Source organism: Ciconia boyciana, chromosome 3 (assembly GCF_034638445.1).
Source record: "Ciconia boyciana chromosome 3, ASM3463844v1, whole genome shotgun sequence".
Classification (NCBI taxonomy): domain Eukaryota; kingdom Metazoa; phylum Chordata; class Aves; order Ciconiiformes; family Ciconiidae; genus Ciconia; species Ciconia boyciana.
Genome location: NC_132936.1, coordinates 88431817 through 88447848, shown reverse-complemented (window position 1 = coordinate 88447848; position 16032 = coordinate 88431817). Strand labels below are relative to the sequence as shown.

The 16032-nt window shown below is 42.9% G+C and overlaps 1 protein-coding gene across 4 annotated transcripts in view; it reads right to left on the bottom strand.

Annotated features, from left to right (window-relative positions):
• SDCCAG8 (SHH signaling and ciliogenesis regulator SDCCAG8) overlaps positions 1–16032 on the bottom strand; it is a 118691-nt gene that overhangs the window by 2927 nt on the left and 99732 nt on the right. For 3 of the 4 annotated variants that reach the window (XM_072856482.1, XM_072856481.1, XM_072856483.1), the window contains 2 exons: positions 3566–3692; positions 2158–2240 (listed from right to left, as the gene is read on the bottom strand). In XM_072856482.1, the coding sequence (XP_072712583.1) occupies positions 2190–2240; positions 3566–3692 (178 nt within the window). In that variant the 3' untranslated portion in view covers positions 2158–2189. Of the gene's footprint in view, positions 1–2157; positions 2254–3565; positions 3693–16032 lie in introns of those variants that run through there. The other variant, XM_072856484.1, reaches the window with a different exon arrangement.

The window sequence follows — 16032 nt, the reverse complement described above, 5'->3', positions numbered from 1 at the left end:
CTGGACATAAAGCTCTCCTTCTGTAACATAGAATGAAAAAAAGGCAAATGGGGCACTTGGGAGCATGTCAAGCACTGCATTCACTGCTGGGACCTCACTGAAAATTCATGCTGATATAAGAAAACAAAGAAAACCCCCACTCAGGAGCAGCTGTAATTCTGACAGCACTTCCCACTGAGCGACTAGAAGGGCGAGGATGGGAATATAGTCACGGGTGAGTATATTTTAACTTCTGTTTAGAAGAAAGGCGGTCTGTTCACAGACATGCTCACTGTGAAAAAAACATCTGTAATGAGGGAGGAGATCATTTTAGCGGCTTGGCCATACGGAGAGCACAGGGAGAGCGCGGGTTCCTGCCAGGGAGGGGCTGGCTTGCAGGAGGAGATCTTCAGGGGGGAAGGCAGAGCAGCAGCGCACGACGCCAGCCCTAGCTGGAGGTAATCCCCAAGGTCCGAATCCTGTCAGTCTGCGCTCTGGCTGGCTCAGCTGGCCAGCAACCCCTTCTGGCAGCCAGGGTCTGCGAGGGGATTAGCAACCGGGACAAATACTTATTGCTGTCAAAGTGATGGACACCAAGGCAGATCCTGCAAGTGAGGAGCATCCCAGCTTTCAGAAACATACTCGTACTGGGTGGGCAGCACTGAGGTTTCTAGTAATCTCAGTTTAGACGCTTGTTTGCTATACTATGCACATTTGTGTTCAGTACCTATATAGGAGGGGAGCTGAATCTCTCATCCTCCGACTTGGAGGGAGTTGCAATGTAAGAGAGACTTTCGAAGGTGGAAACTCAAAACTTGAATCTTCAGAAAACTTTCAAAACGAGAGGCGTAAATCCCATAATTCAACTTCTGACTACCTTTACGTGGACCTGAATATGTTATGCTGTACACCATTATTAAATATTAGTGCCATCTATTAAATATTAGCGTAATGGCCTGATACACAGCCCATGCTGTAACGTCAGGCCACATTATCATACTGGTCCTTTTTAGCTCTATGAAAATGAAAATTACAGTGTGGGCATCTTCATCACGTTGTAGGCAGGTGGTTATTCTGAAATAATACTGAGCTTCTTTCAGTAATAGGAGATTTAACATTGTTATTTTAAAAGCATGTAATTCACTGCTGAGAATGAGAAAGATGTTTTTGAAAACTGTGGTGCTTGTCTTGGTTACTCTTTCAACAAGGATGCTAAAAGCCTTTTAACTCATGGTGCCTGTAAGGGAGTTCAATATGTAGCAGGATCAGGTATTTCTTTTATGATGACTTTTTTTTTCATTCACTTTAAATCCCAGAATTTTCCTTACAGTGTCAAATGAGTTTTCCATGAAAAACAGACTCTCAACACACCAGAATGTAGCTGGATTTAAAGACATCTTTTTTTTTTTCCCTCTTTCTTCCTTTCTTTTCTTTCTTCCTTCCCCCCCCGTACAGCAAACACTTAACACTAGAAATAAAAATTACAGTGGAAGTAACTTGAGTTTTGAAAACAAATCCTATAAAGGTTATAGGTTTGTCAGTGGTTTTTTTTTTCCCTCTAGGTCAGCTAGATTAAAATAAATGACGCAATTTTAAAATATGTGACTTTTAAATTGAAGCTAAGTAACTCTTACAAGGCAATTCGAACAGCTATAACTATGTAGCAGTACCGAAACTCCAACAGCACTGCTCCAAATACAATTATTTATATAATGTTTCTTGCAACATGACACTTTTATTACAAAACAAATTGTAGCCTTTCTGAAGACATAAGAGAGGATTCTGCTTCCTCAGAAGCGACAAAACTAACCAATTCCAAATCAAAAGACAAACACCCAGTGATTATCCAGACCAAAAAGTACCTACGGTAAAATCTGTGTTCTTCTAGAAGTTCCCACCTTTCCCTCCAATTGAAATCTTTAAGATTTATTTTTTCTTTTAAATTCTGTCAAGTAAACCTGTCTTTGCTGTGGAGTGCTTGTCCTAAATTTTTAAGTGCTTAGAAAAAACAAACACAAAAAGCTCCAACAACTTCAAACCCAAAAATGCTTCAAACACTTCCTTCTCCCTTTTGTCTTGAAGTGTTTGCCAGATTCAACCCACATCTGCAAATAGTTTTAGTCCTCCTTTCTTCTCCCTCCCCTCTCTCTATATATAGGATATAGAAAAAATACCTACTTCTGCTCATTTCTCTTTATCCATCCAGGTTTTTACTTGATTCCATCTGTGTCCTGTTTGAGATCTGCATCCCATTTTTTTTCCTGAAATATGCAACTGCAGTTACTGGTGGCTTATGTTCCAAGATACAATGGCATATTTAGGTTAGTGTATTTTACATCATTTTTAAAAGATTAGGTATGATTGGTTTCCTCCCCCACCGAAAAAATAAATCGATTATAAAGGACAACTGTTGAACAATACAGTAAAATGTAGAATATGATGTCACTTTCACCTTTGATCAACACTGATTCTGCAACTGATTTTTTTATATCTATTTCTACACTAACTACATACATATTTCAGTAGTTAAAATCTCCCATTTATGGTGAACTGTTCTTTAGTTTTCTTAAAACAATTGCCTGATATTCCAGGCAGCTCTTTTGGGCTGAATTCCAATTCCCAGAGAACCACTGTTGCTTTAAATAGCTGCAAATAGATTTTTAGGACTCATTTTGTAATAATTTTTTTATATCATTCTTCTCTTCTGAGTGTTCTCAAGTTAAAAAGTATCCTCTGGAGCACAATTAACTTGTAATGAACATAAAGAAGGAAGCTTTTGCCAGTCAAGTCTTGATAGCAGTATAATACCTGAATGATTTTTTCCTCTTTTGTACGATTTTTGTACGTCTCCCAACTTCATAAAAGCACGCTCACTTCCAGATAAAATAGCTTATCAAAACCAAAATCCCTGTGGACCATGTAAAGTCTGTTCACATTACCAAGTGCTTCCCTTAAAACAGAAATTTTAATTGTCTTTTCTGAGCAACCACCTTCTTAAACTATCTTATAGAGAGCACCCTGAAAGGGAGATCTCCTGAGAGACCACTGGAAGCAAGAGTCAGTCCTGCTAGAGATGCAATGCAGTGATTAGTGCTCAGGCAGACTGATACCATGTTCTCCGTCTCACACTTGGGTGAGTGGTCATGGAGCAGCAGGAAAGATAAGGGGCAGGGGGAAATCACAGGGTGGTAGGGGGACTTAAGTCTGACAAATGTCAGCAAAAAAAAACTATCAACGTCAAGCTACTGTTTAAACGTTAATGCTGTTAAAGAACGGATTTCCCTCTTCTCTGAAAAAGGAACACAGAATCTTCTGATAAGAAAGCTAGGAACTGTCACCAAGAATAACTTCTGTCTTATTGTCACCTCAAAACACTTTCTTCATTTAGTTTAGGTTTAAGTGGGACTCGGGTCCAGCTACCAGTCTCTTTCCAATTGCATGGATTTTTATTTTTTTCATAAGGTAATGCCTTATTTAAAACAACAACAGCAACAACACCCGACAGCTGAAATGAGACTGCTGGCAGATTTCTCTGCTAAAGCTGCAGAATATTCCCCTCAGACTTTCTTTTCTTTTGGCACAGTACCTGTATTCGCAGAAACTGCACCTCTTCTGTAAGCAGCTGCTTCTCTTTGAAGAGCTGATTCTGTTTGTTGAGCAACTCCACTAACTGCTGGGCAGTGGCCTGGCAGTGCTTGTCAAGCTGCTGTAACCTGGAAAAAATAGATAAAAGGGTTGCAGAGCATCTGAAGCTGGAGTTCACGGTAGAAGCTTTGATGTTGGCACTGGCGGTGCAGCTCCCAGATGACGGAGCTCAGTCTGGTGGTCGGGCTGAGACTAAAGTATTACTCCTAGGATGGGCGTTCAGTACATTTTCTCTTCACACTTTAAATGAGCACTTTTAAAGGTCTGCACTTCTAATTTAGATGCCTTATCATGACATGACAGTGAATTTGCTTTGCCATTAAGTGACATCAGTAAAGACCATAGGACTGCATCCTGGTATCTGTAGCTAAGCAAGCTGCACACTCTGTAGCTGCTTCAGTAACTGTCTTCCTGAAACACACACGCTAGCACAGATTATAAATCCAAATATCCCAACCCCCTGACAAACTGGACTTAAAGTGACAAAAACTTCTGTTTTCTGACCCCTGCTCTTTGCAACCCGCTCAATGCCCAAAACTCGTTACAGAATGCAACATTTATTTGCAGTAAGCTTAGTGTTAATTAAGCACATCAGCGTAGATCCTTTAATAGTGTAACAGGGATTGCTGGGGAAGGATGTAAAGAGCCCGTCACTCCAAAGGTCCTCCTCATCATGGGCTGCAAGACAGAGGGAACAAGCTGGTGGGTATCAGCAGGAACACACAGTGGCTTTTTGCTTACACTTGAAAAACAATTGCCCGAGTTGGGACAACACTGCTGTAGACAGGGCAACCGCACCTTTACTTCTTTAATCACAAAACCTGGTATGGCTTGTTATGTCCCCAGTGACTGTTCATTACTCCTGCCATGAAAAATTTAAAAAGTCTGCCTTGGACCTGTAGCAAGGGGCGTAAAGACAAATAAGCTGGAAATTGTGTTTTTACATTAAATGCATTTCACTCTCTAAATGGAAATGTCTTTAATTAGAAGTCCTTTCAGATATCTTAGAAGCTTCTTGTCTTTAAATAACAGTACTCTAAAGAAAAACCTACACGTCTAAACACTATGCACTTAGGGAGCATGAACTGACTCTGCTTTTGTCAAGGTTAGGTCTGGATCTAAACTTTGCACTTGCTTTTGTAAACTATTTCTTGCTCAATGTATTGAAATACAGCTTCAGCTGAACAAGGTTTTTAGGTTGTCTCTCTCATACAGGCTGTGTTTTTAGTGGAATTAGTTCTATGCTTACAATAAGGCATGTGATTTTCTGAATCTTTCTACTTTCAGCTCCATGTGGTAGTTTTGACTTGTACAGCTGTCATAGCTAAGCTAATCACTCTGAATATTCACATTCTTAATCAGGATTGTTCAAATAACTGCATTAGTAAACACCCCCAAATTTCTTGATAAAAAGCTAGGAAAATCTAGCTGAAACAAAATTGCCAAAATCTATGTCAAACCAGTATTTACTGATCTGTATCTACCAGCCAACTTCTTTGAAATCAAACTGCAACAATCATGTAGCAAGCACTGTGAACGCTCATATTTCATAGTGTCCTGTTACTCTGCTAACGTTTCCTTGCAAAAGGGACTTGAGGAGCTGCAGGACCATCTCCTGAGGATCAGAACAAAACTAAATGCAGCTCGCTGCAAACAGCGACAGCTGGTTGTCAACGTCCAATGAAGCAAACAAAACCACCACTTTGATAGCACAGGTTATTCTACTAAATACACACTTGGATGCTTTGTGTCTAATTGCACACTCCCTATACCTTCCAAACTGTACCATGTTGGTACAGGAGCTGTTTATGCTTCGTTTCTTTACTAAAGATGATTTCAGGGGTGTTGATCTCCAAAAAACAGAACTCCCACACACAAACAAAACCCCACCCTTGTACTGTTCTTTGTTTTTAAAGAAAGTAGCTTTTCCACGAGCATCTTGCTCCCAGGGAGCGCAAGAACAACAGTATTGTTTGCTGGAGGCAACATCATCGTTTCAGACTGGAGAGCTGAGTTGTGCTCACTACTTTGCCATTGATTTCCTTTAATTGAGGAGGATATGTGACCTTAGTGCACTTCTTGATCCGTAATAAAGACATCTTCCAGTCCTTTATTTCTAGAGTACTTACTTATTACTTTGTAGCAGTACTGGTAGGGAGGTGTAACTGGAAAGTGCTGTCTTCAGACAGCCAAGGGAAGAACTCCAGTGCTGCCCTACCTATTTAAAGCCTTGAGGCGATGAAATCCTCCTCACGCATGAGAGCCCGACTCAACAAATACCAACTACAGTCTGGATTCAGGCCCTTAGAATTTAAGTTTCTGCTGACTTTTACATTCAGTTAATAATTTACCCATTCTGCTAGTGTTTCAGTCTGTTTTAAGAACAATCATATGGTCTTTGAGAGACCCTCTTGCACAAAATTATTACTACTGGCAGATAAAGAGACAGGTAAGTACATAAACCCCTCCACCCCCATCTCTGCAGCAACATGATGAGCATTGCCCATTGCGGTGGTAGGGCCCATTCCAGCTGCGAGAGCAAAGGCCGCTGAAGCAGCCCCGAGGAGAGGCCCTTCCCCGGCGTGCCTCTCCTCTCGCGGGGAGAGGGCTCCAGCTGAAGAGCCACCACTTCAGTGCGAGGAACTTCCTCCAGTTCTGGCACCCAGAGAGAAGTCATTTCCAGCTCATGTGAATTTTACATTGAAACAACACTTTCTACTAGATACTCACAGGCAGCCCATGCAAATTTCAAAAACATGACTGGATACAAGCCTTAGTGCACTCTACTGGAAAGCTCTGTATCTTTCAGATCATGCAAAGGGTGATTCAGATAAACTACTGTAAATAGAAAAGTCTTCAAGGCCATAAGGCAATACTACTCATTTACGGTTTTCTGTTTTGTAACTTCACCACCCACCGTGTTACATTTAGACTGTCCCCTTGAGCAGAGGGAGGAAGATAACACAGGCGCTGAGCTGGGCTTGACTAGCAGGCCACAACTTTACTTTTTATCTATCTCCAGTGCTTGAGTACAGGGTTAATAAAGTTCCTTTCTACAATTCTGGGTCACGATGGATAAAGAGGGAGTAGTTCTAGCCAGTGCAGATCTCGGTCCGTGAATTCCCAAATTCTGTCTGCCAGTCTGCTCTCCCAAAACTGCTGCCAAGCTGGCCCTTGGTCCGCACGCTGGGACTACCAGCCTGCTCCGGTGCATTTAGCTCCCGAGGACAGGCTCTGGGCCCTCTCACCGTATCTGCTATTACGTGTGACATGTGCAGCACAGCCACACATTCCCATATGCATTGTATCTGGCCTGCCTGCTGATCTCGTAAATGATTCAAGATGAGAAATGAACAGCTCCACCCACATTCACTGTACTTCCCATATGTTACAACTGCACATCGATGCCTGCCATCATTTTTACAACTGGGTGACAGAACCTTCTGCACATTTTGCTAATACGAGTGAGTGAGGTTGCACGGTCGCCACGTTCACGTTGGCAACACCACCTACCAGGCGAACGTGTACTGCATCCTGAGCATCTGAGTGACCACTGTATCCTTGCCCTCCATTCCAAATGAGATCATTTTTCCACCAAAGTGGCAAGAGCTGTCCAGTGGGCATGTCGGGCGGCTGCTCCTCCTTGGCCTGGGAGTGCTGAAGGGCAGGAACTGACTCCACACTCTGTCGTGTTACTTCAAGGCACAAGGTGAAGACACGTAGCTCTTGAACCACGTTACATTTGGACTACTTACAGGACAACCTGGCGCTAAGGAGTAAGCTCCCATTTAGTAGTAATAATAATACCCTTCAAATAATTTTCCATTAACCACTCTAAACCAAAATTCCTATTTCTATATGGAGGCAGGAAAGAGGCAGCTTCATGAGATGAGTGGTTCCACAGAAGGAGAACAAAACCGAGGCATCACAAGCTGTAACGAATGCTTCAAGGTAAACGTTTTGCTCTGAATCTCAGTACTTGGAGCTCGTATGCAGCTTTTTGTTAGAACGGCTCCAAGCTACCTTGCTACTTTGTGCAGCTACACCCTGCAGAAGACTACATCTCTCACTCTGTACAGCAGTAAAACTTGGACCTGAGCCTAGGCTATACCCTAGCCAATCCAGAAATGAAATGGAAAGGGATAGATAGCTTTTGTTACATTTCGACAGCTATGGGTAGACAACCGCTGCAAGACCCTGCAGAAACCAGGTGAAACATCACACATAAAGCAGAGCTTTGGCACCAAGGTGAATTCTGCCCAGCAGAATAAACTTCCATTGCATCCAACACCACAAAGTGGGACTAGCACCCACTGTGTTACATTTAGATTGTCCCCTTGTCTGCGGCCTACGGACAAAAACAAAAGCTTCCTTCTTTTCTATAAAGACACATTGCAAAACGAGGGGCACCCCCAAGGCTCTCGCTGCAAGCTCCCTGCCCTGGGGGACTCACAGGTCCATTAATCCGCAGGCAATCCGCAGCGAAGGGAAAAGCTGACACAACCTGTCAGCCCTCCTCTGGGTTTTAAAGTTGATTTGAAATAAATTACTATGCAAGGATCTGTGGGCAGTGTCCATTCACCCGGCAGTGGGGATCAGTCCTTGACATAGCAGAGGCATTCAAAGGTTATTTACTCTTTCAGTACAGGCAGGCTACCGATGTACTGAGTACGTTTTCACTCTGCTCCACAGAGCTGAATTTGCTGAAATGGCGTGACTGGATTGCAGCAACCTGCAGCAGCTAAATCACCAAATCCAATAATCGTGCTGCATTTACTGGCACACATCTTAATTAGGTTTTAATACAAGTAATCTGATAACTACTCCTGGCCAGCGGGCGCGGAGCTGTCAGAGCCGAGAGGGCTGTTATTGAGCGGCTCGTCCGGCGCGCTGCTGCGGCCGCCTCCCCGCTGACCCCGCCGAAGCCCCCATCTGCCGGTTGCTGCGGTAACGGAGGGCAGCCCATCGCGCCCAGCAGGGCCAGCGGCCGCCGGGCCGGGTGCCGCTGCTGCCAGGGCCCCGCAGCGAGGCCCAGGGTGCGGCCGCCCACGGGGGCCGCCAGCACCGGGGCCGCGGCTCCGTGGGCGAGGGGGTGCCGGGGCACGGCTCCTGCTGCCCCCCAAAACTACCAAAACCCAAAGTCACGAGAATACGTTACGGCGCAGCAAACCGCCTTTACAAACCGTTCCCCTTGTCAGGGTAAGAGCGCCAAGCTGCTGTGTCCAACGTCACTCTCGCTCCGCTCGTTTGCCTGCAGGTGGACACAGCGATCGGAGGCTGCGGCGGGTTACGGGGGGAAAACTGGGGTGATGTCGCAGCCCCCCGCGATGCTGCGGAGATGCAACTGCAGGGGACTCTGCCCCAGCGTGAAGGCAGTGCCAGATTGGGTCATCGGCCACTGGCGAACCTCAAATGTTTTTAATGCGCTATGAATTTGAAAAGCAAATGCAGGTTTAAAAACAAGCTTGTTACAAAAAGAGGAAGCAAGCCAATCAGAAGAGAAAGCAAAACCCAGCAAACTTTCCATCAGCAAACTTCTACCCCCTATTACCATTTTTTTCAGGACATTCTACAAATTTGCTATCATATACTAAAGCGATAGGAAGCGTTCAAGTTCTGGTACTTAACAGATAGTTGTACTACAACCCATTAAAGGATGTTAAATTCGTACATTCAAATAGTCAAGAGTTAGGAAATGCCAGAGCGAAGGCTGGCTGTGCAACTCCTTCCCACCCCGGCTCCCACCTCCGCTGCTGTTCCCCTGGCAGGCCTCGCTGATCTCTTCCCGAGGAATTACCCACCACGACCCTGCTGAACAGTTTCAGCCTAAACCACAATTTTTGACAAGCCTAATGAAATCACAAAGAACTTCAGCGGTGTCTTGTAACAAGAAGCATCACACAGCCTTAAATACAAACTCCGGTGATCACGGCTAGTTCCTGACGCAGATAGAGCAGGCACTGCCTAAGGTAACCTTCTGCCATATATAAATCAATCATCAGGCTTGCTTTGCCTATGGGAGGGTCTTGGAAAGCCAGACTTGCTGCCATGCAAAGAGTTAAGGTGTACGGCTGGTGCTCATGGTGAGCTTGCTTCTGCAGCCACAACTGCCCCAGCTGCTGGGGCTCCCCACCCCTCTTGCAGAGACGGCAGTACAGGTCCCCTCTGCTTTCCACCTCAACTCTGCTACTTTTCCATCTTCCCTTTTCATAGCAGAAGTGATGTTGCCTTTTTCATTAAGGCAGCAAAAGTTATATTCACCACCTCTTCATATCTTGAGTCAGCTCTGTGGACAACTAGGGCATTTAAACCAGTAGTAAAATTAGTTCTCGTATGAGCAACCTGCATCTTCATTACGGTTTGCAGTACTGACAAATTCACAGTAAATTTTGAGGTAACTAAATAAGAGTCTATAAATTTAGAAATGCAGACAAACAGCAAATTATCCCCCAAAGTTTTACTAGTGTCCTAAATTGCTATTTGCTTAAGATCTTGAGCCATAAATCAGGACCTTGAGACAACCTTGAGTGATGAGCATCTCAGAGAAGTCCCCATATGCTCCCAAAATTTAAAAGGGAACATCTATACTACCCATCTTTTAACTGAGCTCCATTCTCCCTTCTTGCTTCAAAAGCAAAACACTATGATCCACCTTTCTCATGTTAATGAAAGAAACAAAGCATAAGAGAAAAAACCCCACATAAACTAAAAAAAAAAAAAAAAAAAAAGCCGTAACATATGAGTAGGAACTACGGACAGTGCATGAGCCTCCTCACTTCTGGCACACTGGAAGTCCTGACTTCTAACAGGACACAGGGAGACAGTTTAGGGCACATTAAAACAAGTCTCTGTGGCATTTCCCACCCTCTGAAATCCCTATCAAAATTCTATTGCCACATAAAGGGCCTAGACTGTCATTTGTTCAGGCGGAGAAGAAATGCAATCTATACCACTTCTAGCTTAGTAAGGTAAGCACTTGCCTGCACTACAGGCAGAACAAACTCATCCAACTTATGTTAACAGATGGTAACTAGAGGTTAATATCCCTTGCACAGTTTGGAATCAGACACCTAAGAAGAAAATGTCCACATTTCACTGTGAAACCCTTGACCCAGGAGGTTCTTTATCACTTAATCTTTTTTTTTTTTTCTTTAAATGTGTATTGGATAACCTCTAAATTCCTTTTTACTAAAGGCACTCTTAATTTTTCCACATACTTTTAAAGAAGTGCCTATATTACATCTTCTCCAAGAAGATAACAATCTTCACATGCCATGATAATTACAAATAGGGTTTAATTACAAGTTTACTTAGGAACAGTAGCTTCCCCTTTGTTTCAGATGTCATCACTGACTATTAGAATATATCTTCACTTCCACAGCTGGCCCAACAGGTTAAACAAATAGATCATGTAGGAAACCTGAGCCTGGATCTATTCCTGGGCTTCTAATAGCTCGTGTCTAATGTGCTGAAGAGAGAACATTATCAGCCTGCTCTTTAGTCGGCGGGTGTAGCAGCTGGGCTTAGCCGCTATGATGGCCACTTTTAGCTCTCCTGGGTTTGGACAGGAAGGAAACAATGCAAGAGAATGGATGGCAGGCCGGAAAAGACATAGGTGAAAGCTTCACTAATGTCTATTTGTGTTTGAAGCCCTACGCTGAGGAGAGGTGTTTCCTACTTTAAAGGAATTCAAAATAATACAGTCTATGCTAAGAATATGAACTCTGGATCAGGTTTGCCCTAGAGAAAAATAGTTCTGATGACTATTTTCTGCCTATTGCTGAAAAATGTTTAATAACACAATTCTCCAAACCATTTAGGCTGACTATTAATTTAGAGTACTGAAAAATACCTTAGGGAAAAAAAAAGGAGGCAGGGCTTGCAGCAGATATACAACCAATATAATCCTGTAACATTATAGTCAGACTCTACTTTTTTTTTTTTTTTTTAATATGTTCACCATCCTCCAATTTTGTTATGTGCCGGACAGAACAGATTTTGCCCAATTTCTCAATCAGGAAACAGAGTCTTGATAATGTTAAGAGACGCATATCCTATCAAGGTTTCAAAAGCGGCCCCCTCATCTTTATAAGGATCATTCCACAAGGTACATACATGCATTACTGAAATATTTTTTCCTGAACTTGTTTTACTAGTTACAACAATTTCTGTTGTTGGTTTACTTTTTATAAATGTATGCTCCATTCTCCCCACTGCTTACTCTGATTCCTATTATTTCTTTTCTTACCAGGCAAACTTGAACCTTTACAGACTGCTAGTTGGTGTCCACGTAAAACGATCACTATATTTGAGTTGGAGACACTGAGAATTTTTTAATGCAATCTGCCCAATCTGAACTCTTTCTTTCAGAAACACTTTGCCTTTAAAAAGAAATTCCCAGCATGAACCTCATCAGAAGCGACATGTAACAGACAGTACATGTGGTGTTTGGGCAGGCAGCAGAGAATTGAAAAAGAAGGTTTAACTTTTTCTATCCCATGGCATGTGCAGAATGTACATGTGGCCCAAGCTGACATCAGGCATTTGAAGAAAAAAAAACTGCTAAAAGCATCAGCTTCTGTTAATTTACTTTGTCAGACATTGTCTTAATTAAAAAAATACTACCGCTAGAAAGGGTAGTGCAGCTGAGCTACAACTGCTTCAGTTTTTTCTGACAGCCGCAATTGCCGACTAACGGAACAGCTTTGGGTTCAGTCCTGCTGTCCTCACCGAGCCTAGACTCTAGCTGCTACCAGCAAGCACTGCAGGCTCTGTATTCTGTTTATGTTTATATCTATTAGTACCTGTGTTTGAAAGGTAAAATGTTTCTCACTAGTGACCTTGCAAACAGGAGCTCAATAGTGCCAGGTACACTCCTTCGGATTTGGTTATCTGCAAGGGAGTCTTCCCAGTTTAATAACTATATATCATAGACCTTCAAAAATGTTCTTCAGCATAAAAACCGAGGCTGCTATACTGTATAGTTTGACCTCTATAAAAATAAGCTCTAAAAATATCAAACACAAAGTGTTAAATATATCTGTAGACATCACTCATTAGTTCCTTTGCTTAAACCCCATCACCCTTATTTTCCACACCAGAGGTACAAATATGCCCCTCTTTCCAGTACATTTCAAACAAGTGATTTTGCCTATAAGCTCTGGCAGGTGATACACATTTGCTTGTTTTCAGGGTTCACACAGGGTTTTTGTGGTTTTCATAAATTATAGTGAAAGTAATGATAGATGTAAGATTTGTATGGAGTGTAGTTTTATGCTTGTGACATACAAGAGGAGGAATATGACTCTAAATTGGTGACAGAGATAGTTTTTCTGTGCAGCATATTCAGGTAGATGTTTTCCATACAAGGCCCCGTAGCTCTCTCCACACAGACCAGATTGCTTCCATTTGTGAACTTACCAAGTCTGGCCTACTCCCCTTCAAATACAGCTCTACCACACATGTCTATTTTCCAAACTTACTCTGCCTAGGGAACAAAAATGAGAATAGGGAGCACATATTGAGTGAGGATCTAGAGAAATGGCTGGGAAGCAGGTTAAGGTGGGCAGAGGAGCCTAGGATGCACATGAGATGTAGGGAAAAGCTGTGCTCAGATATGCGTGGATGTACCCATGGGACCTGAGGAGGCTTCAGCCTCCGTTTCTCCATTAACGCTGGTTGGCCAAGCAAGCGTGCTCCCTCCTCACAGGGAGCTGCTGCTATCATGCAACACAGCACTTTGGACCAGGGCTGTATCTGCTGGAGACCAGCCCCAATCTCCCCAGGTACACCATAAACCAGTTCTGCGGAGACTGAAGGGAGAGTCACAGCATCAAGGAAACACCAGCTGGGGGGAATGTAACATGGAAGACCAAACGCAGGGGCGGTGGAGAGGGTTACAAAGAAAGATTTTTGCATTGAGAAGGGCTGAGAGGAACAGAGTTTCATCCTGAGAAACCAGAGGTTTTCCAGAAAATGAAAAAAGCTGGAGGATCTGAGCAGTATTGTCAGCCCACCTTCGTGGTGCTCAGCTCTTGTGAATACAGAGGCCACTTGGTGTTTTGTTTTGGACTATATTAAAAACACAGTGAATTTGCACATGAAGCTAGTGAAAACGGCAATTGCTTAGAAGCACTGAAGGAAAGCAGGGAAGCATTTCACAGAAAATACATCTTTAAAAAGTATTAGTACATTATAGACCATATTACACACTCTGTAAGAGAGTGACTATTTCATAATGTATATATATTAGTCCAATTGTGTTCTGAATTTACTGCATCAAGCCTAAAGTCTGAACTCAATCATTGCTATGAAATAGAGGAATTTTATTCCTGCTTTAGAGGCAAATATCATTACAGTTATCTTCAGAATAACCATTAAGCCCTCCACAATAAGAAGACAACTGCAACCAAGCAGTTTGGAGATGAGTATCAACACACCCAGATCACAGCCAGTGGGAAGGGTCAATTATGCCTTTCTGGTGGCAGCAGCTTAGCTTGTGGATGAGAATAGCTGCTCTAGTGACTCTGGAATAGTAGGACAGGGCTGTTGGGAGTACCATGCGAAATGAGCACAAAGGTGGCTCCAGCCCGGCTGTCCTGTGCCACGGCTCAGCACACCAGTCAGCAGTCATCACTGGACCCAGCACAGGCATCCCACCATGGTAAGACTATCGGCACCTTCCAGCAGAAGAATTCATTCTGTCCACAACTGTGCATGTGCATGCACAGACTCTTCTGTTTCCACTGTATTTTAATTATCGTCAAAAATTCTAGCAAAACTATCAGTCTTTTCTTTGCCACAAGTTGAAATAAATGTTATTCATTTTCGTGACACATCTTCAATGTAACTATAAGAAAAGAAGAGTACTTTCCTCCTTAAGTTACATCAAAAGGCCTTGCTTAGTTTGTTAGGTAAATTAGGCTTTTCTCATATTACCTCCCCATGCTCTAGCTTTCAGTAGTAAGCAATGGTAACAGTTTCATGGAACAAATGTTTAAACAAGAAAGCTCAGAAGTCATGATATGCTTTTGGGAGCTGAACATTCTCACTCACATAAGTAGTTGGACAATTAAAATTAAGTGCCTGGAATCACTAGTAATAAATTAAGAAAACAAAGCTGTGTCTGTTTGTTTAAAAATACAACCATGGTTTTCGTTCTTCTAAGTAGGGATAACAGAAGACAAACACATATGCAAAATGAGAAGTAAGAGATCCACCTACTATCAATCAATTACTTGTCTCTCTAGACTTGGTAACCTCTGATACTGCTGCTGCAGCACAAATATACCATTACTCAAAATTCACTATTGGAAAACCTACACAAGGAAATGCACGTTTCTGAATGAAATGTACACTTTTGATAACGTGCACCACAATGCTGGTGAACTCACACACTCACACGGCGCAGAAAACAGCCGGGGTTTCTGAAAGACTGTGAAAGCTCAGCAAATGCCCCGAGAGAGCCCGAGGTCCCCACTGGGGCTCCCTGGTCCGACTCCACTCCTCAACAGCCACCGCAAGAGCCTTCCAGAGAGATGCTGGTGGTCTTGGCACTGCTCCTGGTGGACAACTGTCCACCTCACACCTGGCCCAGCCTCGGCTGAGACGAGGTAATGAACAGGCTGACAAAACGAACCCAAGTCTCCCTCCCGAGGGAGGATACTTTTGATCAGTGTTGAGCAACATATGCAGGCTTGAGCAGGGGGGCATGCAGGCAGCTCAGGAAAAAGCGCGCGCTGCTGTAACTAAACTGCAGATTAAGCTGAGGACTGCTGTTTCCTAAGCTCCAGATAAGGAGCCTTCTGGAGATTAAGAAAAAAATTAAAAAGAGCAGTAATTGTACTTTTACTTTTAGATTATTGTGAGTTTAGGCTATATTAGAGCAGAATTTATCTCAGTTTAAGATAGTATATCTTCCAGCAAAGATCGCCAGTAAGGAAGATGCTTCTGTAGTTAATGGTTTGTTTCTAATGTCTCTGAAACCATAACATTACCTGCTCAGCAAGTATTTACCTACGAATGAATATCTGGGTGTTCCTCATGTTATCTCCTTACATAAAAATTGTGATATGGGATCATAATGTACTTAAAGTCTCTTCAAATAAAATAATCCTAGTTTTATTGAACTCCTTTACTGCAACATCAGATTTTTTATTTCCTTAGAAACAAATAGTATCGGGGAGATAAAACTGCATTTACAGGTGTACCAAGAGGCCTGATTTCATTGAGCCATACAGAGGAGTTTATAGAGTTCTATTGTGTGACAGTAGAGAAACGACTAAAACCTATTTCTGTTACAGATCTGGACACAAAAGCTTTCATCCTGATCCAGAGTAACTCCCGTAAGCTGTACTGTGAACTACAGAGACTCCCGTAAAGCACACAAAACCCCACCAAGAACCCAAT